Here is a 23987-nt window from a genome sequence, read left to right as displayed (position 1 = left end):
CAGAGACTCTATGCAACAAGATTACAGTCCTGGAGCGGAAGCTCAGGGCCAAGAACCTTTCCCCAGTACTTAAACAATATGATAGAAATTAGTGTCTAGAAAGAGGAAAAAAAAATACAACCTTTAAAGAAAATTAGAATACAGCATTTATTTTGAGAAAAACAAATTAACAGAAGATTATTTTATTTAACCTTTATAGAATTAAAAAATATATGTTCCTCTGCAATGCTATTTCAAAAGAAAGAAAGAAAGGAAAGAAAGAAAAAAGAAAGAAAACTAACAGAAAGCCTTCATGATCTGTTTCTTCCAACATGTTTTCATAACCACCCTCCAAATTTTAACTTGTTAGGTAAGTACACCCGGGAAAGGTAATCAGATGAGATGAAAGTCAGGGCTTGAATTTCTGCCTTTATCTTAGAGTTTGCCATTATTTCCAACTGTCAACAAAGGGGAAAAAAATAAATGTAGTCACACTAGAGTTTTTCAGTTGTATTTCTATCAATTCCACAAACTGGTGCTGGACTTACTCTAGTCCCCAGATCATGGCAAAACTTTAGGGTCAGCCTGTTCTCGAGCCGCTGTGAAAACGGTGGGCATGAGTGGATGCCCATCCCCTGGACGGCTGCTCTAGCCAGCTAGGAGTGGTTTGGGTTCCCTGAGATTGTTTCCTTCACTCCTCCCACCCCGGCCACTGCAGTGATGACACAGCCGCGGACGATGGGAACTGGGACGGAGCTGAGAATGGACTGTCTTCACTCTGCTGTTCTAACTCATTAGCATTCACCCCATTCAACTTTTTAACAACTAATTACTGCCAGACAACACTAACACCGTTGTTAGTCATATAACATTTCAAAGAGGGATTTCAAGATAGCAAGTACTTATGTAAAAAGCAATCAAATTTTTAACATTTCGCTTTTTAAAAAGAATCATACTTCCTTTCTCCAAAATGGTTGGCAGGTAACATAAGGTCTCTTCAAGATACTGTCAAGTTTCATCTGATCACGTTTTGTCAGTGGAATGAAAGTATTTTTCGGTATATTTAACCTGGGGGGGAAATCAATGGGGGGAAAAATCAGTAAAAGCAAAATGCTCCTGTAACTTGAAAGTCACTTAAGTTTCACCTGGAGTTATTGTGCTCTTTCAAGAGACTAAAAAAACAACAGCTAGGACAAGTCACACAAATCCACCTGCTAAATCCACCAACACTGCCTATAAGGCAGCCCAAGGGTGGGTGCAGGGAACCTCCCAGAATCCATGGACCAGGGAGTACTGACTTCTGTGGTCAGAGACTGAAGGGTTTCAGGTCCACTGAGTGAACTCCATTCTTTGTAATTCATTGAGAATTCTATGCCAAGTTAAATATTCTTTCTCCTTCTCTCCACCCCTCTCCACGTATGTGACTCTGTGTGTGTGTGTGTGTGTGTGTGTGTGCGCGTGCACCCGCATGCGCGCGTGCATGAAAGAGAGAAGTATCTAGTTTTAAATTTGAAAAAATTCTTTTTAACAAAGCAGAACATCATTTTATTGAGGTACGTGTTGAAAGCAGAAAATGTAAAGTCAGACTTTGGCTACTGTTTAAAGTCACATATCCTGGATTTCCCAGTGAAACTCCAATTTCAAGAGTCTTTCTTTTTTCTTTTTCCTCTATTGTTCCCATAATTATGACCATTTATCAGTGGCAGCCCCTGGAGAGGTGTGATGATTTGATTTAAAGGGAGGAGGCCTAGGGAAGGTCACTTGAAGTCATGTCCGAAGTTCCGACCCTGGTTTTCCTTTGACGGAGAGTGGCATGGAATGATGTGAGGTGTGGCCAGTTTCTTCAAGCCACTCGCTTGAATAATCATTAGATCATTTGTCCTGATTGTGCTGCATTGGGAATGTTCTCCCGACGAAGAGGCCATGCCGAGGCGTTTGACCATGACACATAGGTGTACTAAACGGTACAAAGCTTTGATTCACTGTTGCTGTTATGTTCTATGAAGTAAAAACTGAGTCATAGCTGACCTTCCTCATAGCCAGCAATCTAAAATGCTTGCTTTGTTCTTATGCTTTTGTTCCGTAAGAGACCAGCAGCCTCACACCTGTGCATCTCTATAGCTCTCTATTTAAGAAGTCCCTGTGTCCAAGGATGCACACTGCTTCAGGAAATCCAGTGGACGCTCACCAACCAATCACTACAGATGGATAACTTTAAGACATCGCATTATCAGAGATGAAAACTCTGTGACGGTGCCCTGTGCTGAAGGCAGGTGGCCTCTTCCTCTTGGGAAGGAGAGTAGAAGAGGCCAGCTCTGCAGGGAGTGGCGAAGTCTTCTTCCAGTGTGCACAGCTCTGACCCTGCAATTCTCCCTGGAATTCAGCCTGAGGGACTAATTAAAGATCTGGGCAAGATTTGGTTACACGCTCCTCCATCAGAGTGCCACCTGTGAGAGCAGGGAGACCAGCTCCGTCCAGCTAGGAGGGACTGACTCAGCAAAGACTGCACCTCCCAGCCGGGGCCTCAGTAACAAGTCACTCCAGTGAGGTCACAGAAGAGAAATGTGTTTATTTCCACAGGAAAGTGATCACATTGTGCTGTGGGGAGAACCAGATCACAAAATCACAGAACACAATCCCATTTTTTGTGAAAAAGTATAGCTGTGTACAGGAAGTAATCTAGGAGGCTGCTGGAAGGTACTCATCTGTAGGCGAGTTTTGTCTTGTTTCTTAACGATCTTTGCTATAATGAATCAGCATTAAATTTTCCAATCTTCAGGCTTCTGCCTTTAAGTAAACTCAGTATTAGATCTATTTTATAAAATTAAAACTTTAAACCTATTAAAGAATTTATTCATATGCAGAATGATTTCTTATATCTGCTATGGAACATAAAATACGATATCAATAATAATTATTTAATTATACTAAATGTAGTATCTGCAAGAGCCTATGGTGATGAAGGAAGAAGTTCAAGCTGCTTTGAAAGAATTGGCATACAATAAGGCCCCAGGAATTGATGGTGTATCAATTGACATATTTCAGCTAATAGATGCTGCCCCAGATGTGCTCACCAAGTTATGCTAAGAAATCTGGAGGACAACTGCTTGGTCAACTGACTGGCAGAGATCTATATTTGTTCCGATTGCAAAGAAAGATAATCCAACAGAGTGTGGAAATTATCAAATAATCTCATTAATATCACATGCAAGCAAGATTCTGCTGAAGATTATCCAAAAAACAACTGGAACAGCACATCAACAGAGAACTGCCTGAAGTGCAGGCTGTCTTTAGAAGGGGTCATGGTACTAAGGACATTGTAGCTAATGTCAGATGGATCTTGGCTGAAAGCAAGGAATACCAGAGGAATGTCTATCTGTGTTTCATTGATTATACAAAGGCATTTGACTGTGTGGATCACAACAAACTGGCTAACTCTGAGAAGAATGGGAAGGAATTGGAATCCCAGAACTTGATCGTGCTTATGCAGAACCTATACTTGGATCAGGAGGCAGTCATCAGAACAGAGGAAGGAAACACTGTATGGTTCAAAATTGGGAAGGGTGTATGCCAGGGATGTGTCCTATCGCCATACCTTTTAAATCTATATGCAAAACAGATTATCCAGGAGGCTGGGCTGTATGAGGAAAAATGTGGCATCAGGATTGGAGGAAGATTCCTCAACAATCTTTCTTATGCAGATTACACAACCCTTCTTGCTGAAACTGAAACGGACCTGAAGCACTTGCTGCAGAAGGTCAAGGACTGTAGCCTTCAATATTGATTGAGTCTCAATATCAAGAAAACAAAGATTCTTACCAATGGGCCCATTGGCAGCATCGTGATAGATGATGAAGAGACGGAGATTGTTAACATCTTTAGTTTACTTGGCTCCACAATCAACAGTTTTGGCACAAGCAACCAGGTAATTAATAGATGTATTGTGCTTGGAAAGTCTGCTATTAGAGACCTCTCCAAAGTACTGAAGAGCAATGATGTCACTCTGGAAACTAAGGTGCACCTGATATAGGCCATAGTCTTTGCAGTCGCTTGCTATGTGTCAGAGAGCTGGACAATGACTAGGGTTGATCGAAGGATAATTGATGCCTTTGAGCTGTGGTGTTGGAGAAGAGTATTGAATATACCATGGACTGATAAGAAAATGAACAGATTAGTCCTAGAGAGGGTTAAACTAGGCTGCTCCTTGGAGGCAAGGATTCTGAAGCTTTGTCTGACATACTTTGGACATGTTGCAAGGAGGGACTTGTCCTTGGAGAGGGACGTCATGCTTGGGGGGGGTAAAGGGACAGCGCAGGAAGGAAGACCCTCTATGAGATGGATTGATTCTATGACTGGGATAATCGGGGTGGGTGTATCAGAGACAGTGAGGTTGGCACAGAATAGAGCAGGGTTTAGGGCTGTTGTACATAGGGTTGCAATGAGTCACAGGTGACTCAACGGCACATAACAACAACAACAACAAATATAGTGTAGTTATTGGGTTTGGTTGTTTTGGGTTTTTATTTTTTTCCTAAATGCTATTGAGAAGACAGAAGACAAGGTCCCCATTAACTAAGGTGGAAAAAGACAAGCCTCCTGCGTAGCACAGACTCTAGTTGCCACACTGGGCCATCTTGTCGACAGACATCTTGAAGAAGCAGTCAGACTGCATGTGTGCAGCTATTTTCTCCAAAGCCTCCAAACAGCACATGAAAGCCTTCAGATCTGGGGATTCACCCAGGTACTCAGGTTCAAATGTGTGGTTCTGATCCAAGACATCACAGGTGAGAAAGTCCACAAAGGTGAGCATTTTCCCTGCAAACCAGAATTTCCCTAGGAACGAAGAGAACTAGTTTAGTGGTCCAGGTAGCTGTTCCAAGTACCGAGGCTTCAAGTTTTCAGGGTCGGGGCCATAGCTGAGTTGTGTAAGTTGTATGTGGAGATCCATTACTTGGTTCTTTATGATGTCCACCTGAATCTTTTCTTCTTTCTCACCACACATATTGTGTTTGTGAACAGCGTAGTGCAAGATGCCATTGCTCTGGAGCCTCTTGTTCTTCTCGTCCACAAGACGTGGCAGATTTGGAAAGTCCAGGTCCAAATTGACTCTCCCATCCAGCCATTGGCTTCAATCCTCCTCTGGAGCTTCTCCACACATGTGCCATTTTTCCTTGTGGGCTGTATTCATGGACTAGGAACATGCAGATGGTGAACAACCCAGCCGAACAGCAGAGCAGGCTGGAGGAATTCATCTTGCTTAAGTGCGGCAGATGGGAGCTACAGTATCCTTTTTAACTATGAAATCTTTACAAAATATTTCAACCATAAAAAGTAAAAATAAACATGTTTTCTAGTTAACTAAAAGTTCAATTGGCCAACTTTGTAAAGTTTTTAATAGAAAAAGAAACAGCAATTAATTAAATTAATAATTACATACTTCTGGTTCACAGTGGACAAAGAAAAACAACACTAAGAACTAGTCTTTGTAGGATTTAAAGATTATTATTGATAGTTTAATGACTCCTCATTTTATATATACATATTCTGCTAAGCCATCTGACCTTTTAATATCCGAGGGAAGGAGACCAAGCCATCTAATTGCTGGAACTGTGAGGTTGTGGGCTTCAAAAGACATAGACTAAAACAAAGAGGAAAAGTGTATTAGGTCTGGTTAAATTGCAGAAAACTAGCATGTTGTTGTTGTTATATGCCATCGAGTCGCTTGCAACTCATAGCTACCCTATGTACAACAGCCCTAAACTCTGCTCTGTCCTGTGCCAATAGCAATGTCTCTGACACTCCCATCCCGATTACCCCAGTCACTGAATCAATCCACCTCATAGAGGGCCTTCCCCTCCTGCGCTGTCCCTCCACCCTCCCAAGCATGATGTCCTTCTCCAAGGACTGGTCTCTCCTCACAACATGTCCAAAGTATGTTAGATGGAGCCTCATAATCCTTGCCTCCAAGGAGCCACCTGGTTTAACCCTTTCCAGGATGAATCTGTTTGTCTTTCTATCCTCCTTGGTCATTGTCCAACTCTCTGATGCATAACAAGTGATTGTGAAGACCATGGCCTGTATCAGATGCACCTTAGTCTCCAGAGAGACACTGTTGCTCTTCAGTACTTTGGAGAGGTCCCTGACAGCAGAATTTTCTATGGCAATGCGCCTTTTAATTTCCTGGCGACTGGTGCCAAGAGTGTTGACTGTGGAGTCAAGCAAACTAAAGCTGTGAACAATCTCAATCTCTTCACCATCCATCCTGATGCTGCCAATTGGTTCAGTGGTGAGAATCTTTGTCTTCTTGACACTGAGCCTTGATCAATACTGGAAAACTAGCATAGTTTTGTTTATTAGGAATTCTCAACAAACTCAGTTCCGTGGAGTTGGGATATTTTCAAAGCTGACCCTCCAGCAGGTTTTCAGAGGCTGTAAACCACACAGGAGGAGATTGCCCATATTTCTCCCTGGGAGCAGCTGTTGTATTTGAACTGCTAGAGAGATGTCACTTCGGGGCTAACAGCCCAACTTCCTATAAACTATGCCACCAAAACACGAGGAAGGAGAAAGACTAAAAGGAGCCTTGGTGACTCAGTCATTAAAACAGCTGTTAATCGAGAAGGTCCGTGGTGTGACTGTGACTCAGAACCCACTTGACAGCACACAAGCACCAGCACTATGGCTAACTGCATGTCCCCAGAATCCCTGGAAGCTTTGCTCAGTTGATCTTCCAGTGATGCTCTCAAAGCCTCTCCTCGGGGTTTCTGCATCAATTTCCCATCCATGAGGACAAACTGTAAACGGAGCTGCCTGACCCACACTCATTATTCTTTGTGACTCATGGTCTGACACCTTGCTCTGCCACCTGCTCATCAGCTGTGAAGGTAAACAGGACACCCTGGGACACTTTAGGTGTCTAAACAGTGTTCCCCATCCCCAGCCAGCCTCAGGAGCAGAGAAGGAAACCACCCCTAGAACGTCTGACCCTAGGCCAAGGGGGCAGCCAGGTAAAAATAATGCGGCTGGTCCTGGGCTGGGACTCTGAGAAGCCAAGCTGGAGGATGGTCACAGTCTCTTGCAATGGACTGGTGATGTTTCATTTCTCCTTAGGGGGGAGAAAAGAGAATGAATAGGAATGCCTACCAGGCCTTCCTGCTGGACTTGTACACAGACAGCTTTTTTGCATGTAGGGAACAGGCCATGGATGCCAGACTGCAGCTCATTCACACAGCCCCTGCTGAGACCCTACCTGCCTGGTTGGCAGCTGCGTGGCAGGCTCAGAAAGGCAGAATGACTTCTCTGGTCAGCTGGGACCGCTTTACTTCTCTTCAGCAAGCCCAGGTAATAACTGTTGTTACCTGAATGACTGTATTTGTTCAGAAAGTGGGTAAAAAAAAACACCCTTAAGCTAACAAAACCCTCAAAGTCACTGTCATAACCTTGGTTCTGACTCACAGCACCCTAATTGGCATTCCAAGGTTATGTGTGACACTGATGAGTCAAATGCGAGAATGGTTACCCATGGTGGACAGTGTTTGGTGAAGCTCCAAGATTAAAACAGGCTTAGAAGCAGGAGTGGCATCCACTTCCATAATAGCTTGCCTCTGGAAACCCTATGAACCTGAAGAGAGGATAAAAGTTATACAGGAGGTGTCCAGGACTTTCGTTCATAGAGTCACTATGAGTCGCCTGCGACTTGACGGCACTTAACACCACACACAGAGGTCAGAAACCAAGACCATCTGGTAACTCTCAGAGTGTATTTGGCAATCAGACTGCCTGTTGTTACATTGGGCCCACAGTCACGAGAGAGGCCAGGGAGTGTCACAGTGCCTCTTGCCCACCTGTCATCTGAGGCCACACTGACATGCTGGAGAGAAGGTACAACCACTGAGATGATGCCTTGGCCCTGCACTAGGTTAGGGGCCCCTCTGGAACACGTTTTGGGGAGACCTCATGTTACTAAAGAATTACCAGTCTGTGCATAAATTGAACAGAACATTTCTGAGTACAGGCGTACAATGGAGGCACTGTGGATGCATTTCCGGGTTACCACAGAGCAAAGGCTGCAATGAGGCAAGCCACATGCATCATTTGGTTCCTGGGGCATCTAAGTTGTATTTACACTATAATAGACCCTAGTTAGTATGCAACCACATTCCGGAAAAATGTTAAATGTTGTAAGAATTACCAAAATGTGACACAGAGACACAAACTTAGCACCTGCTGTTGAGGAAAATGAAGCCCATGGACTTGCTCAATGCACGGTGGCCACAAAACTTTGATTTGTAAAATCTACGGCATCTGTGACGTGCAATAAAGTGAGCACACTAACATGAAACATGTTTGTAGTGGAATAAAAAAATATGCTGCTATACTTACCATAGATCCATACTTATAGATGCACATTATTTCTATGCCTGTTAAAAGAAAGTCAGTCCTAAAATCAGTCTTCTTATACCACACTGGTTAGATCATTTGCACTTTCAAATTTCATCTGACATGTGCAATTTTTATTTTTAAGGACATTGTTGATGAAAAATATTTCTCAGTATAACATGACCCAAAAAGCACTACATTTCCTCAAATGAGTAAATGCTTAATTTTTATAATAATAATAATAATAGCCTTATGTAACTTGCAAAAAGAGTGCTGAAAGCAGAATCCTGCTCTTCTGTCAAGTCATCCAGTGAGAACTTACCATGCGGATCTGCATCGACAAGCGTGAACGGTGGGATGTGAAACGAGTCCCACAGCTTCCGGACCAGAAGCCTAGTGTTCAGGTCAGGTACTCCCTTCCCCTAAAAGTGAGGTGGAAATGGTACATTGTGTTCTTAGCAGAACAGAAATCTACTAGACTAGACCTTGTTTTATTACGGATCTAACAGCTAAATCCTCAGGCTTTGAAGGGCTGTGGGGTTGTGGAGCGCAGGAACCTACATGCGCTCACACCTTTGGCTCGGTGATCCCACTCCTAGACAGTGGTCCAAGGGAAATACTTCCTCAAAAACAAACACCTTCATGCGCTTAAAGATACTCACTGTAGCGTTATTTAAAATGACTGCAAACAACAAATATTACCAGAATTACTATGAACAATCTAAGTCTTGCAGGATGACCCTGAGAAGCACGGTGACCTTCTGTGGCCTTGCTCATCTGTAAAATGCAGCACCTTGACAGTCCTGATGGTGCGGCGGTTAAGTGTCTCACCGCTAACTGGTACAAGTCCACTGAGCTAGAAATCTCCCAGAAAGACGGTCGTTGTTCGGTGCCATCAAGTGACCTACAACTCATAACTACTCTGTACAAGAATGAAATCCAGCTCACTGTCCTCACCGGTGCTGGTGCCGGAGCCCTTACCGTGGCCGAGTGTCCAGCTCCTTGAGGGTCTTCCTCCTTTTCGTTCACCTTCTACTTTATTTAATAGATGCCTTTCTCTGGAACTGACCCTGACAAGACGACCAAAGTATGTGCGAGAAAGGAAACCGTGCAGGGCAGCTCTACTCTGTCACAGGAGGCTGCTATGACTCAAAACCAACTCGAGGCCACATAACAATACTTACCCTGAAACCCTACATAGGAGTGTTGTTGTTATGTACCTCAAGTGTCCGGCGCTTCATACAACAGCTCTGAAGCTTGTCTTGTCCTGATCCAGTCTCACTGACTCCGATATACCAGACACATTATCAATCCATCTCATCCAGGGTCTTCCTCTTCTGCGCTGTCCCTCCAACCTTCCGAGCATAATGCCCTTCTCCAAGGACTAGTCCCTCCCGGCCACATGCCAGGTGCTTCAAAATCCTAGCCTCCAAGGAGAAACTTGGTTTCACCCTCTCCAAGACAGACCTATTAATTTTCTTGGTGGTCTATAGTATGTTCAAGACTCTTCTCCAGCAACACAACTCAAAAGTATCAATTCTTCTTCTATCATCCTTAATCATTGTCCAGCTTTCTGGTGCATAGCAAGTAACGGTGAAGACCATGGTCTGGACCAGGTGCACTTTAGTCTCTAGACTGACATAGTTGCTTTTCAGTACTCTGGAGAGGTCCCTGGCAGCAGATTTTCCCAGCACCATTTGTCTTTTGATTTCCTGAATGTTGGTGCCAAGAATGTTGATTGTGGAGTCAAGCAATCTGTAATTATTAACAACCTCAATCTCTTCTCCATCTATCATGGTGCTGCCAATTGGCACAGTGATGAGAATCTTTGTCTTCTTGATGTTGAGTTTCAATCCATATTGAAGACTACAATCCTTGACCTTCTGCAGCATGCACTTCAGGCCTTCCTCAGTTTCAGCAAGAAAGATTGTGTTTTCTGCATAACATAGGTTGTTGATGAGTCTTTCTCCAGTCCTGATGCCACATTCCTCCTTATAAGGCCCAGCTTCCTGAATGACCTGTTCAGCATACAGATTGAAGAGGTATGGAGACAAGATGCATCTCTGACATACTCCTTTCCTGATATTGAACCATGCAGTGTTTCCCTGCTTTGTTCTAAGGACTGCTTCCTTTTTTTTTTTTTTTTTTTAAGGACTGCTTCCTGGTCCAAGTATTGGTTTTGTATAAGCAAATCAAGTGTTCTGGAATTCCCATTCTTCTCAACGTTAACCACAATTTGTTGTGATTCACAAAGTCAAATGCCTTTGCATAGTCAATTAAATACAGATAAATATTCCTCTGGTACTCTTTGTTTTCTTTCAAGATCCATCTGACATTGGTGATAATGTCTCTAATGGCATGACCTTTTCTAAACTCAGTTTGTATTTCTGGTAATTCTCTGTCAATGTACTGTTCCAGTAATTTTTGGATAATCTTCAGCAGGATTTTGCTTGCATGTGATATTAGTGATATTGTTCAGTAATATCCACACTCTCTTGGGTCACCTATTTTTGGAATGGGAATAAATATGGATCTCTTCCAGTCAGTTGACCAGGTAGTTGTCCTCCAGATTTCTTGGCACAACCTGATGAGTACATCCAGGGAAGCGTCTGTTGAAATATATCAATTGGTATTCCACCAGTTTCTGGGCCTTATTCCCCCCCCCCCAAGTCCTTTAAAGCAGCTTGCACTTTCTCCTTTATCAGCATTGTCTCTTGATTGTATGTTGTTTCTTGAAATACTTTTGTGTCAGCCAATTCTTTTTGTTACAATGACTGTGTATACTCCTTCCATCTCCTTTTATTGCTTCCTGGATCATTCACTATTCTGCCCATAGCATCCTTACGTATTGCAACGTATTGGCTTGAATTTGGTTTTTTTGGTTCCTTCAGCTTAAGAAATGCTGAGCAAGTTTGGCTCTTTTCATTTTCTGACTCCAACTCCTTGCATATTTTATTACAATACTTTGCCTTGTCTTCCCAAGCTGCCCTTTGAACTCTTCTATTCAGCTCCTTAAATTCCTGGTTTCTTCCCTTTCCTTTGGCTTCTTGTCGCTCTAGTGCAATACCCAGATTCTCTGCTGACATCTATTTTGTCTTCTTCTTCCTCCATCTTTGTAATGACCTTTTGCATTCATTATGGATGATATTCTTTATATCCTCCCACAGTACAGGAATAAAGTTATTTAATAATCATAAAGCAGGTAGAAGAATGCTTCATTTGCTTAAATTTAGGTTTGATAAACGCTAAATGATGGGATGATTTTACAAAGTCTTGAAAGCAGTAATTGCTTAACGAAGTAATTCAGAACACATTACTAACTGCTGCCCAAGCTCCCTGCATGGCACCATCCTCACCACTCTCTGCATCCCAAAGCAGGCCTCTCTGTTCTCTGAATGTTGATGTTTATTTATTTATTTTTTTTAAAAGTCAGCTGCTTTTGAATGAGTTAATGGGATTACCCGGTACACAAAAAAAGGAGCCAAAACCAACCGGACAAAACAAAACCAGGACCACTGAATCAATTCCCACCCAAGCAACCTTGTCAGACGGAGTGAAGCTGCCCACCAGGGTTCTAGTCATTATGGAAGCCGATGGCCGAATACTCTTTCTCCTGTGAAGCAGCTGTGGGGCTTGAACTGCTGGTTCAAGTAGCTTAACCTATGGTTAGCAGCTGAATACCTTACTCACTGCGTTACCACAATATGCAAGAGCCAGAAGCCCCAGTGAGAGTGGGGTGAGGGTGACTCTGCGCTCAGCCCACTGTGAGAAACTCACTTGTGAGCTGTTTAAGGATTGAGAGGTCTAACGAAAACCTTGGATATTCTTGCTTGGTGATGCTTCTAGTTCTGAGGACACAATGTTGTCCATGTTCACGGGTGACGCTCTGAGCCCCGTTGACCAATCACCATAGTGGGACATGTCAGTGTGGGATCAGAGGAGAGGCAGGCAGCATACCGTAACCATGATGCACGGAGACATCTTGCTGCAAAAGTTATCATCTAGGAGGCGCTGAAATGTTGCATCTTTTTCTACAATTAATAGGAATTTTGCATCTGTAATGATATCTGTGAAGTTAAGGCTGAATCAAAAATATTAAGAATATTTTCATTTACCCGCTAACTGAAATAATAGTATACACAGTTCAAGTGGAAAACAGCTATAACTATGGCATTTTAATCTTGCCTTTAAGTATATAAAGCAGCTGCCTATGCATATGCATAGACACCTGTCTCCTCTAGGCTGGAAGGTACTAGGAGGAGGGAAGAAGCCACGTTCATTCTGGTGCTAGTGGGCCTAACCTGTTCTTTGCTTGTAATAAAGGTTTGGTTTACTCAACGAACAAGTGAAGAATCATTCTAAAAGTTTTGTTTTCCCATTCAAAGGATACTTCGAAGTCCTTGAATGTTAGAAGGCACAGCAACACCCTAAGTTAACAAAACAATAACGTTATGTTTGTTTGTTTGTTTAAATAGTAAGCAAGCATAACCACACTATATGATCTACCCCTGAAATCTGTCTTCATTTTCTTTCAACTCACCCATCATCGGAGATTTAGTCCTAAGTGAGGATTCAGATCTAGCACTCAGTAAGAAAAGATGCACAGCTCTACCAACTGAACAGCATGTAGGAGCTTCAAGGAAGCTCTGGAGACAGAGATTCAAAAGCAGAACTTGACAAAGGTGAACAAGACCTCCCTGATGCCCGTTGGCATCAACTTCTTCAACCCAACTGGCAACCTGGTGAACAACTGTGCTATCTACAATACAGACCTCAGACCAAGTTGTTTAGCATTGGAATATTTTACTTTTGGAATCAGAAAGTTTTAGGAAACAAGCTCTGGTGGCTTAGTAGTAAGGAGTTGCACTGCCAACCCAAAAGAACATGGTTCAAATCCACCAGCCACTCTGAAGGTGGAAGATAGGCAGTCTCATCTGGTACGATTTACTGCCTCTGAAAACCTGCTGGAGGGACAGCTGGTTCTGACTTCATGTTATTGTTGTTAGGTGCCTTCGAGTCAAGTATGACTCATAGTAACTCGATGAACACAGATCTGAATCGTGCCCTAAGCTGTGCCATCGTCTTCATCTCTGCCACACTAGAGCCCACTGTCAGAGTCACTCCAACTCGATGGTACTTAACAAAACAGCATTGTGTTCCACCTGATCACAGGCCTGACTCATTATACTGTGCTTTGCTTTATGACTCTCAGCAGATACTGTGTCTTTACAAACTAAAGGTTTGAGGCAATAATGCCTGAGATGAGACTGTGGGGCCATTTCCCATGTGCTCACTGTTGGGGATTCTCACAGTACTCCAAACTTCAGTACAATGTAGTCGATGAGGCACTGAGAAACCGAAGCATCCGTGTGACTGCTCTATTGCGCTAGTCCCCTTACTGCACTGGTTTGGGATTGAACCCACAACCTCACCAGGACATGCCTATATAGCAGCACACGGCTGAAAGGAATGTACACATATGTTTGACTCAACATGACGTTTGGCAGTTGGCATATTTTGAAACCAGGTAACACACAGCCCATATGGTTATACGCTTTCTTTTCAAATCTTAAATACTAAATTCTATAACTAAACATGACCTCGACTGTATTCCAGAAACGAAGGGTGTGACGGGGAGGAGAACATGAGTACTGCTTACTGTTGAGCAGCCCGTACAGTTCACTCTGGTGCCGTCCTCCTCAATGTAGCTCAAACTGCCAGCAATTAAGCCTTTTGATGTAGACAACTGAAACAGAGTAAGTTTGAAACTGTTTTCACGAATATATTTTATGTTGTTAAGTCATTCCTCATGTTCAGCTGCAAAGCTACATGTTTTCACTCAGTCTGCGATTTGTGAAACAAAAGAGAAACTTTCTAAGGGAATTTAGGAATTGAGACTAAATGGTAATTCATGTTTTAGTTCATTCATCCAAGGAGATCTATTGAAAACAGATCATTTAGATTTGTAGTGAGAATACAGCATTAAATATTATCAAAAGAAGGCACGGAATATATTTTTATTACAATTTTTACGCAAAGATTTTGCTTGAAAATAAGCTGATTTGTGCTTGTTGCTAACTTACTATATGTAGACTTCTCCTCGGCACTTTTAACATACAAGAAACATCATTGATTATATTGTCCACAACAGTCTGGTTACCAAAGAGTTGGCTGTCTGTGTAATATATGTCTCTATGAAAATGTAAAAAATATGTTTGTAATTAATGACATTCTCTATGTATATGACACATAAAAAATCTTATGTGAAGAAAATGTTAACTAAATTAAACAGATCATACTTAACAACTTATTACCCATAGGGTAGTCTTAGGCAATTTTGAAAGCAAATTACAAGTTATTCTATCTAAATATCACGTTGCATTTTAAGGAATAATCGCCAGATGACATACTTACCTTTTGGTTGCATAAGTGTTGCTCTGTACTAACTTATAAATCATGGACAATATTTTAAGAATCAGAGCTGTAAAACGATGTGGTAAACAAGTTATTCATCATTCTCTCATGAATTCAAAGATCCTGCAAACAGAAACTCCCAAAATTATTAACTTTAAAATATACAAGTGTCAAATGGGAAAAAACCCCAAACATTATTCATGGTCCCCAGTTACTTTTTATACATTTTAATTTTTCCAAAACAGAAAAGTTAGGTAGAAGAGTTAGATGGACAGTCTCCTCTCTTGTGATTTACAGCCTCTGAGCAACTGTTGGATGGTCAGCTATGAGCTGGCTCCAACTCAAAGGCATTTTTAAAATTTTTTTAAAAAAGGCAACAGTTAAATTATTGAATTAGGAATATCTAAAAAGGAAAAGGAAGCAAAATATGGTGATTGAGGGTTTTTTAATATTTAAAAGTCAAGAAAGTTTAATTTACCAAAATTCTGAGCTGATTTTGGTGAGTCACTTCTGATTTTTCTGGTGGAGCAATTAGATATCATTTGCAGACCCACAGAATCTTCAAACCTGTCATTTTTTTTAAAAAGGGAATAAAATGGAAAAAATCTCTATTCTGAGCATCAAACTATTAATAATTAATGTACTCTTGTTCATGTTTTTTGTGTTTCACAAATCCTTTAAATGTAATAATGAAAGCTTTAGAGTCATTTCTTTGTAAACTTAGATCATTATTATATGCCATTGAGTCTGACCATTGCGACCAGATAAATGAAAGATCTGAACCCTGTCCTGTCCTGTGCCATCTTCACAACACTAGAGCCCACTGCACAGTCACCGTGTCAATCCACCTGGTTGATGGTCTTCCGCCTTTCCAAGGATGATGTCCCTGTCCAAGGAATAACCTCTCCTAACAACATGCCTGAAATATGTGAGACAGAGCCTTATCATCTTTGCCTCCAAGGAGCACTCTGGCTGCACCCTCTCCAAGCTATATTTGTTTGTTCGTTTGGCCATCCATGGGATGTTCAATACTCTTCTCCAATACGACAGCTCAAAGGCATCAGTTCTTCTGCTGTCACCCTTACTTGCTGTCAAGGTTTCAGGTGCATCAGAAGTAAGCAGAATGATCATGACCTGAATCAGATGCACCTGAAGTCTTTAAACTAGGTCATTTAAGATCTATTAGATCATTGCAGGAGGCAGTTACCATTGTGATATTCAGAGGTACAAGAGAAAAGTTTTAAAAAACCCTCTCAAACTCAACGCATCGCCATCAAGTGGGAACTGACTCATAGCTGACCAGCCAGCAGACTGTAAATTGCAGGGGACCTCCCAAGGGGTCATCATACCTTTTACTGTGAGACATGTCATATATAAATACATATAAAATGTTTATAAATATTTAACATTTTTTTTCATTTTCATAATTGTTTGTTTTGAAATGTTACAATCCTGATCTGATTTAATACAAAGTTACATGAAATGAAATAATGTCTGCTGTTAAGCAGAACTGCCAAGCCTGCCCTAAAGGTGGCAGAATGCACCAAGCCAAGAAGCCAAAGGTCAAGGGTTTGAAGACTGGATGAAATCCACCTCTTAGAATATTTGAAGTATTTGAAGTAGATGGTGCTCATTACTGACCATTCTGAGGAAAGCCACAGCAGAAAAAAATGCAGATTTTTAAAAATTCCAACTTACTCTCAGTCTCCAGACTTCTTGGGTCTATCATCCTAAGAGACTAACTCTTTAAGCCCTGAACCAAAATTGACCTTTCAGTGAAGTAACAGGCACACGCGCGCACACACGCACACACACACACACACACACACACACACACACGATATTATGAGTACAGGGCTCCATTAAAGAAAATCCAAGACAAGAAAGTCAACAGTTATTCTAAATATGAGAAGATAAGCAGTCAGAGGGTGACAGGAGTATAGGAAACAGAACACTCAGAGTAAGTACAGAGAATGTGAACACTTGTGAAAAATATAACTAAAGTCACTACTGAACAGTCTGTGTGCAAATTGTCTAATGAGAACCTCATCTTTGGTGAAAACACAATACTATTTTTTAAGTATGGTTCAGAACTCTTTCACATTAGGTATTTTAATAATTAAAGATTTTTTAGTGACTGGCCCATTGCTGTAAATTGATCCCTGACTCATGGCGACCCCACATGTTACAGAGCAGAACTGCTGGGGTTTCTCTGGCTTTATGGAAGCAGATTGCCAGAACTTTCTACCACAGCTGAGTGATCTTAAACCACCGACTTTCAGATCAGTAAACAGTGTGGACAGTGTGGTCCACTCAGGGCCATCATTTAATGATTTAGTGTTGTTGTTCTTCTGTGTCATCAAGTCAGAACCCACTCACAGCTGGCCCTCTGGTGGGTTTTTCAGAGGCAGGAAATCACATGGGAAGAGGCTGCCCATTTTTCTCCCTTGGAGAAGCTGGTGGATTTGAACCGTGTGCCTAGAGATGGCAGCCAAACTCTTTACCACTAGGCCACAAGAGCTTCCTTATTTCATGACTAAGGATGCACAAATGACTTTTTCCTGTTTCTGTGGCTCTTTTACAAAACACAAGAGTAATTTGTACAGTGTTGTTTATTATTTAGTAGAGAAGATTCTACAGGTTGAAAGTCTGAAGAGTAAACTCTGTTCAGTAGCCTCAGCAACTTTGAGGAGGTTCTTTGTTGGCTTTCTCTTCTTAGACATATGTCATAGCAGCAGGAGCCAATCCTGCAAGAGAATTTACACTGTTCTGCTGTGTTCAGAATATAATTATTTTGGTCTTAGTTCTGGTTGTAGTTTCTCTGAAAAAAATGGTTTGCTTCTGCAATATCTGATCAGTGGAGAAGCATTCCACTGATCACATTTCCCACGTTGAGCACTATGAAGGCTTCAGCTTTGAAGCCTTTATCTGAGGGCTTCAAGGTATTATGGGTAAGGTCGTCTGCTCCTAATCAAAATGTTGACAGTTTGAGCCTTATGGGAGAAGGATGTGAGTCTGCTTCCATGAAGATTTACAGTCTTTGAAGCTATGAGCTCCATGGCCACTGTGAGTTGGAACAGACCTGACCACAGTGAGTATAAGGCTTCATCATATACCCTTTGATCCTAACCTTTTTTGATGCTCCACTTTATGTCTCTAGCAATACTATTACCATTTTGTAACAAATCCTTATGGTTCAACAGATGAGCTTGTGGCTACAGTTTCCACTGGAGACAGAGTTGAGAGATCTGCTTCCATAAATATTAATACCAAATCAACCCAAACTCGCTTCTCTGGATGACTACTATATGTTCCAAGACATGGTGACCTCCCATCAGGTTTCTGAGGCAGTCAAGCTTTCTAGAAAGAGACTGACTGACCAGCTTTCTCATGCAGAGCAGTTGATAGATTAAGTTGTTAATCTTTAGGTGAGCAGTGCACCATACAGCTCACCATCAGAAGACTACATCCAAGAAAACCCTGCTGTCTGCTGTCACGCATGTACCTGTAAGACAACACCGCTTTTCCTTTGCCTGCTCTTTCGCACCTACTTGTAGTTTACAAGGGAGCTCTGGTGGCCTAATGGGCGACTCACCCAAAGGGGGTGCCTTGTGGTGGTTCAGACCCACCAGTGGTCTTTCAGAAGAGGGACAATCTCTTCTAGAGCAATTTAATAGCCTCTAAAATCCTGGTAGATGGTCAGCTGAGTCAGTTCTGACTTGATGGCAGTGAGTTTTGTGTTTTGTTGGCTTTTTCCCCTAGTTTATATTGAGCCTGGTGGTGGGGCAGTTCTGCACAGCCATGGGAGGCTGCTGGGAATGTAAATCAAGTCAGTGACCGTAGCCTTCTAGTTCATATAACTGGGACCAGTGGTGAGGAGTTGCACTACAAACTGAAAGGCAGACAGTTCAAACCCACCAGCTGCTCCTGGAAGCAGGATGGACAGTCTCCTCCTCAGGTTACAGCCTCTGAAAACCTGCTGGAGGGTCAGTTATGACTGGTTTCAACTTGACAACAGTATGCTTTATAAACGTTTAAAATACAACAACAACAACAGTATGGTTTATAAATGTTTAAAACACAACAATAGTATCGTTTATAAATATTCTTAATTTTTTTTTGCAGGGTAAATCTATGTCTGATTAAAACTCTGATTTAAATAAGTTCAAACAATGACACAGATACAGCATTTAAAAATAAAAATGCACAATGCCCACTGTATATTCTCCCAGCTGGATCTGTTGTCTATCAAGAAGGCAGGTGCTTCATTTCTTGCCAGGCTTTCAATTATGCCCTGGATAATGTTCTCAATAGATGCAAGAACCTCTGAACTGAAAGGATAAACACACTGTGAGTCAATCTTAATTATGAATTAGGTATTTTACAATACGTGACAGATCCCCAGACACAACAAGACTAGAGAAACTTTCATTCTACTGGTTGTTTTCTAAAACAAGATCATCTGTATCAATAACACAGTTTTAGTCTTGGCATCAGTACCAGAGCTGCATTTATAGAGGTCGCCTAGGGAAAAAAAAATGCATTTAATTTTATGTGAGTCTCAAGTAATTACAGGTTGGAGTAATAGTTCTCTTTTAGAATATGGGTAGACAATATAATTTATATATTCATTTAACTCACTTTTTAAATTCACCTACTTTAATATAGCTGGGTTTAGATACAAGCTTATTATCTTGAGATCTCACTAGCACATGTTTCAATTAAGCATTATATAATAATGACTTTGGACTTTCCCCTTTCTCAAAAACTGCAGTGAAAAAATATTTCAAAAGAAGCACTTCAAATAGCAGTTGCGCCTTGCCCTTATCGAATCTCAGAGCTTACTTAAACTTTTCTAAATTTTGATGAGAAAGGAATGAAAAAAAAAATTCTAATCATTATCATGAAAAGAATGAACTGTGAGTTCTATATCAAACGATGGATATGGCAATAATTATACCATTTTAGGGCAAAATATTAAGACTGAGCCCAGTTTTCTGGCAGCTAACTTTTAATTTCACAAATCATCAGTTTTAAGAAAAGTTCTATTATAAACACAAATATTGACTAGCAGGAAAAAGAAGAAAGTGAGTAAAATGCACCAAGTCAATTTCTATGTGAAACAGCAAAGCTTTCACTAAAAATGCATGGAGAACAAATTTAAAAATCAATATTTTCTAGTAATAAAAGATAAACACAGACTCAAATACTTCCTTAGTTTCTCCAGTTTGGAAAAGTAATGTTGCCCAAGCACCATAACCAATTTAGGATACAGTCAGATTAGTTTACATCCACAGTGTAAACACTGCAATCCTCACTCCCTCCATCCTTTACCCTCTCATATTCTATCTCAAATATTTTTATTATCATTAATTTTAATGAAAATGTACAGAGACTTTGGATTTCCATTCATTCATTGTTACTCTTTCCTCCCTGCCCACCCCTCCCCCAGTACACTCTTCTCTTTAAAAAGAAAAATTCTTTGTTTTCCAATCCCTCCCCCCAGGGCCACTGCACTATGCAGCCTTCGCTCGGGACTCTCAAATCTTTTGCTAAAACTATGCTTCTGGTGTTTTGGTTTTGTTGTTGGCAGCTGGCTTAGACTGAAAATCCTAGTAATCTGTTTAGCACTTTAGTAAGTTTCCTGATAAATCAGGAAAGCAGACAAGGGAAGCAAATACCAAGACATTTTAAGAGATCAAGAACATCAATATTTCCTGCAGTTAATTCCGATCTGAGCAGCCCGAAAACGTTAGGAAACCACTATGCCTGTTCTGTCCACTTCAGTGTACGTGTGAAGGACACCCCTTGTCTCCACACACATTACTCTCTGGTCATTTTGAGAAAACAGTTGAGCCCTGACTGCGAATTTACAACATTGATTTTTCTTTCTCTTTTTTTAAAAACCCTAATTTTTTTAAGTTAAAACATTTAGGAAAAAAACACCCCTGAAAGCCTGACTGCAGGAATTGTCCCTGGACATTCTAGGAGGGGACACTGCAGGATGGGGCCACTCTATAGACAGGCGCATTCCAGGCGAGGAACATTCTGGGAAGAGAACATTCTAGAAGGGGGCAGGAGCCATGACGGGCTTTGCTGTGAAGACAGGAAGCATCAGGGCTTCAAGCGCTGCCAGGGTGGGTCTCTCTGGGGGTCTGGGCTGAGAATCACACGGGCTCCCTCCTGCCCTCTTTCCAGAACATTCTCTCATACCCAGAGGTGGAGCGGGGCCCCCCAGGAGGGGACTCCTCACTCCTTCTCCTCAGGGCAGCCACCAGGGAAGCCCTGTGCTGGTCTAAAACCTCGAAAAAGGAGGCCTCAGGCCCCATGGGCACCAAGGCCATGAAGGCCAACAATGGCGACGAGGCGACCCACGGGGAACTGCGCTTCTGCGGCACTTTCTGGCTGAGCGGCACGTACGCCCCGCCCCCACCGGAAGTGGGGGGACGCATGCGCATAGCGCTTCAGAGCAGCAGGTGCTGACTGCGCAGGCGCAGCGTGTGCACACCCCACTGCAGTACCGCGTGGGAGGCACGTGGTGTGCGCCTTCCGACCAATCGTGAGCCGCTCAGTTGTTTTTATTGCCATCTAGTCTCTTGAGACTCATAGCGACCCTGTGTACAACAGCCCTAAACCCTGTTCTATCCTGTGCCAATTGCATTGTCTCTGACACACCCATCCCGATTACCCCAGTCACTGAATCAATCCACCTCATAGAGGGTCTTCCCTCCCTGCGCTGTCCCTCCACCCTCCCAAGCATGAGTCCCTCCCCAAGGACCGGTCTCTCCTCACAACATGTCCAAAGTATATCAGACGAAGCCTCAGAATCCTTGCCTCCAAGGAGCCACCTGGTTTAACCCTCTCCAGGATGAATCTGCTTGTTTTTCTAGCAGTCCCTGGTACAGTCAATACTCTTCTCCAGCACCACAGCTCAAAGGCATCAATTCTCCTTCTATCCTCCTTAGTCATTGTACAACTCTGATGCATAACAAGTGATAGCAAAGACCATGGCCTGTATCAGACACACCTTAGTCTCCAGAGAGACACCATTGCTCTTCAGCACTTTGGAGAGGTCCCTAACAGCAGACTTTCCCATGGCAATACGTTTTTTAATTTCCTGGCTGCTGGTGCCGAGAGAGTTGATTGTGGAGCCAAGCAGACTAAAGCTGTGTACAATCTCAATCTCTTCACCATCCATCCTGATGCTGCCAATTGGTCCAGTGGTGAGAATCTTTGTCTTCTTGACATTGAGCCTCAATCCATATTGAAGGCTGCAGTCCTTGACCCTCTGCAGCAAGTGCTTCAGGTCCTCCTCAGTTTCATCAGCAGGGTTGTGTCATCTGCATAACGCAGCTGCAGTACTGAACCCTTAATGCTGCATGCTTGGACTGCTTGAACCCCAGAGTCTTTGCGGTAGTTTTATTTATCTTCTCTCTCTCTCCCTCCGCCCCTCTTCATTTTGTGTATTTTAGATAAAGTATCTCCAGCTGTTTTTCACTAAAACAGGGCATGATGGAAGAAATGGCTCCCCTGCAATGGGTAGGTAGGTTGGTTAGTTACCTGCCCTTCCTTCCAGGTATTGCGTATGGCTGTGATTAAGGAAAACTTAATCCCTGCCTTTATTAACCTTTACGGGGAGTTCTGGTGGCAAAGTAGGAAGTTGCACTGTTAACTCAAAGGCCTGGCATCTCCACTGGTTCAAATCCACCAGCAGCTGTAGGAGAAAGAGGAATCGTCTCCTCTCAGTGTGATTTATAGTCTCTAAACCCAGTGATGGGTATTTTCAGTGTGTCACCGCAACACGTTTAATTGAGTTGTGTTAATGTTTCCATAGTGACTGGAAGCTTAAAAATCCACTTCATACAGCCCAGCATTCAATTCCCATAGCGCAGTTCTTGGAATTTTCTAATGTGATCATCCCAACTTTGCTAGAAGCGACAAAATGAGGTCCACGCAGGTCTGGCACATCGCCTAGATTTAGCAAAATGAACACCCAGTTAAACAGGAATTCAAGAGGAAGAACACATACTTTCTGCTACTGGAGGAAAAAACATAGTTTATCTGAAATTAAAATTTACCAGGGGTTCTTTTTTGCATTCTAGCCCCTCCTCTCACATCTCCTCCCACTGCAGGTTCTTGCAGAACTTTCCCTCCCCTCCCTCAACCCTTCAAGAGCAGAAAGGCCAGCCCCCAAACCACCCTGCCTGGACTCCACAGCAACTCACAACCACCGTGTTGCATAGAGTGGGACCGCCTCCCAGGGTTTCCAAGCTGTAAATCCTTACAGAGGAGACTCTCTTTTCCCCTTTGAGAGCTAGCAGTCTCATTCTTTAACCACTGCACCACCGCAGGTCTTTGAGGAGAATTCTGAAGAGTAGGAAAAGCATCCTGGCTCTGGATATTGGTGTTTATGAGAGAGAAGCAAGCACCTTTCTGGCCTGGGTACCATCAGGGCCTATAAGGGTCAGGTCCTGCGTGGGCAGAGACCTGGAACAGCCCCTTAGAAGAGCCAGTTGTTTTACAGTTCCACTCACAAAAACTGTTCTGTTCCCCCAGTGCCCAGGTACTCGATAGTTCTGAAAAATGAGGACTGCTTTCCCATCACAGGCTAAGAGGAGGGGGAAGTGGAGGAGAGACAAGTGACACCTTAAAGAATTCAGGTGACATGCTCAACATGACCCGTCCCATAAGAGGTGATGCAGAGATGATCACCTCCTTGCCTCAGCCTGGTGCCCAGGTACCACTACCAACTGCTGGGAAAGAGTTTACATCCAAAAGTTCTGTGTAGAAATAGGGGAGAAAATACATAACAAAACTCAAAATCATAAAGTGATTGCTAACCTAAAGGTCAGTGGTTGGAACCTACCCCATGCCACAGGAGACAACCCTGGCCTTCTGCACCGTGATGACTGCAGCCTCGGAACTAGCGACACAACTTTTAACACCGTATTCTACCTGGGCTCCTTTTATTAACAGAGGGAGAACTTAAGTTCACTTGGGCACAGTCTGTGTGCATGGTTTTGACCAAAGACCTTCTGAACCTGCATCAGGAAACAGAACAGTGAGAAGGACTGGGTTTCCCTATATGCACTGAGCCAGCTTGTGAATCTGCAGAGAACATTCCCAAACTGGTTCCCAGGGCATCCTTGGGAACCAGCCAGCAGCTCAGCTTGACTCATCTGCTCTGCTTTTTATGTCCTTCTCCCTCACACTGA

At 42.6% G+C, this 23987-nt stretch overlaps 1 protein-coding gene and 1 pseudogene across 2 annotated transcripts; both read right to left on the bottom strand.

Moving 5' to 3' along the window:
• Window positions 1-317: 317 nt before the first annotated feature.
• Window positions 318-21116, bottom strand: SPO11 (SPO11 meiotic protein covalently bound to DSB). Of its 2 annotated transcripts, XM_006881660.1 has the most exons (13): window positions 20986-21116; window positions 18990-19103; window positions 15251-15339; window positions 14773-14839; window positions 14442-14550; window positions 14018-14104; window positions 12749-12785; window positions 12316-12425; window positions 8681-8780; window positions 8362-8399; window positions 5541-5617; window positions 936-1047; window positions 318-437 (listed from the first exon to the last, which is right to left on the bottom strand). In XM_006881660.1, the coding sequence occupies exons 1-13, from the start codon at window positions 21114-21116 to the stop codon at window positions 318-320; spliced, it is 1191 nt and encodes a 396-aa protein (XP_006881722.1). The 2 variants fall into 2 exon arrangements, with proteins under 2 accessions (XP_006881722.1, XP_006881723.1); XM_006881661.1 differs by lacking the exon at window positions 18990-19103.
• On the bottom strand, window positions 4511-5167 carry LOC102855832 (annotated as a pseudogene).
• Window positions 21117-23987: the final 2871 nt, after the last annotated feature.

The sequence above is a fragment of the Elephantulus edwardii genome, unplaced genomic scaffold, assembly GCF_000299155.1.
Source record: "Elephantulus edwardii isolate Elephantulus edwardi_28Jun2011 unplaced genomic scaffold, EleEdw1.0 scaffold00015, whole genome shotgun sequence".
NCBI classification, from domain to species: domain Eukaryota; kingdom Metazoa; phylum Chordata; class Mammalia; order Macroscelidea; family Macroscelididae; genus Elephantulus; species Elephantulus edwardii.
This window is presented reverse-complemented; position numbering and strand designations above follow the sequence as displayed.

Excerpts from the sequence above, each read along its gene's own strand:
- SPO11 (XM_006881660.1), bottom strand. The coding sequence starts at position 21,116 with ATGGCCTTGGTGCCCATGGGGCCTGAGGCCTCCTTTTTCGAGGTTTTA. Across the intron at positions 19,104-20,985 it reads GGGCCCCGCTCCACCTCTGG|TTCAGAGGTTCTTGCATCTA; the intron begins GTATGAGAGAAT and ends TTATCCTTTCAG. Across the intron at positions 15,340-18,989 it reads TCCAGCTGGGAGAATATACA|GTTTGAAGATTCTGTGGGTC; the intron begins GTGGGCATTGTG and ends AAAAAATGACAG.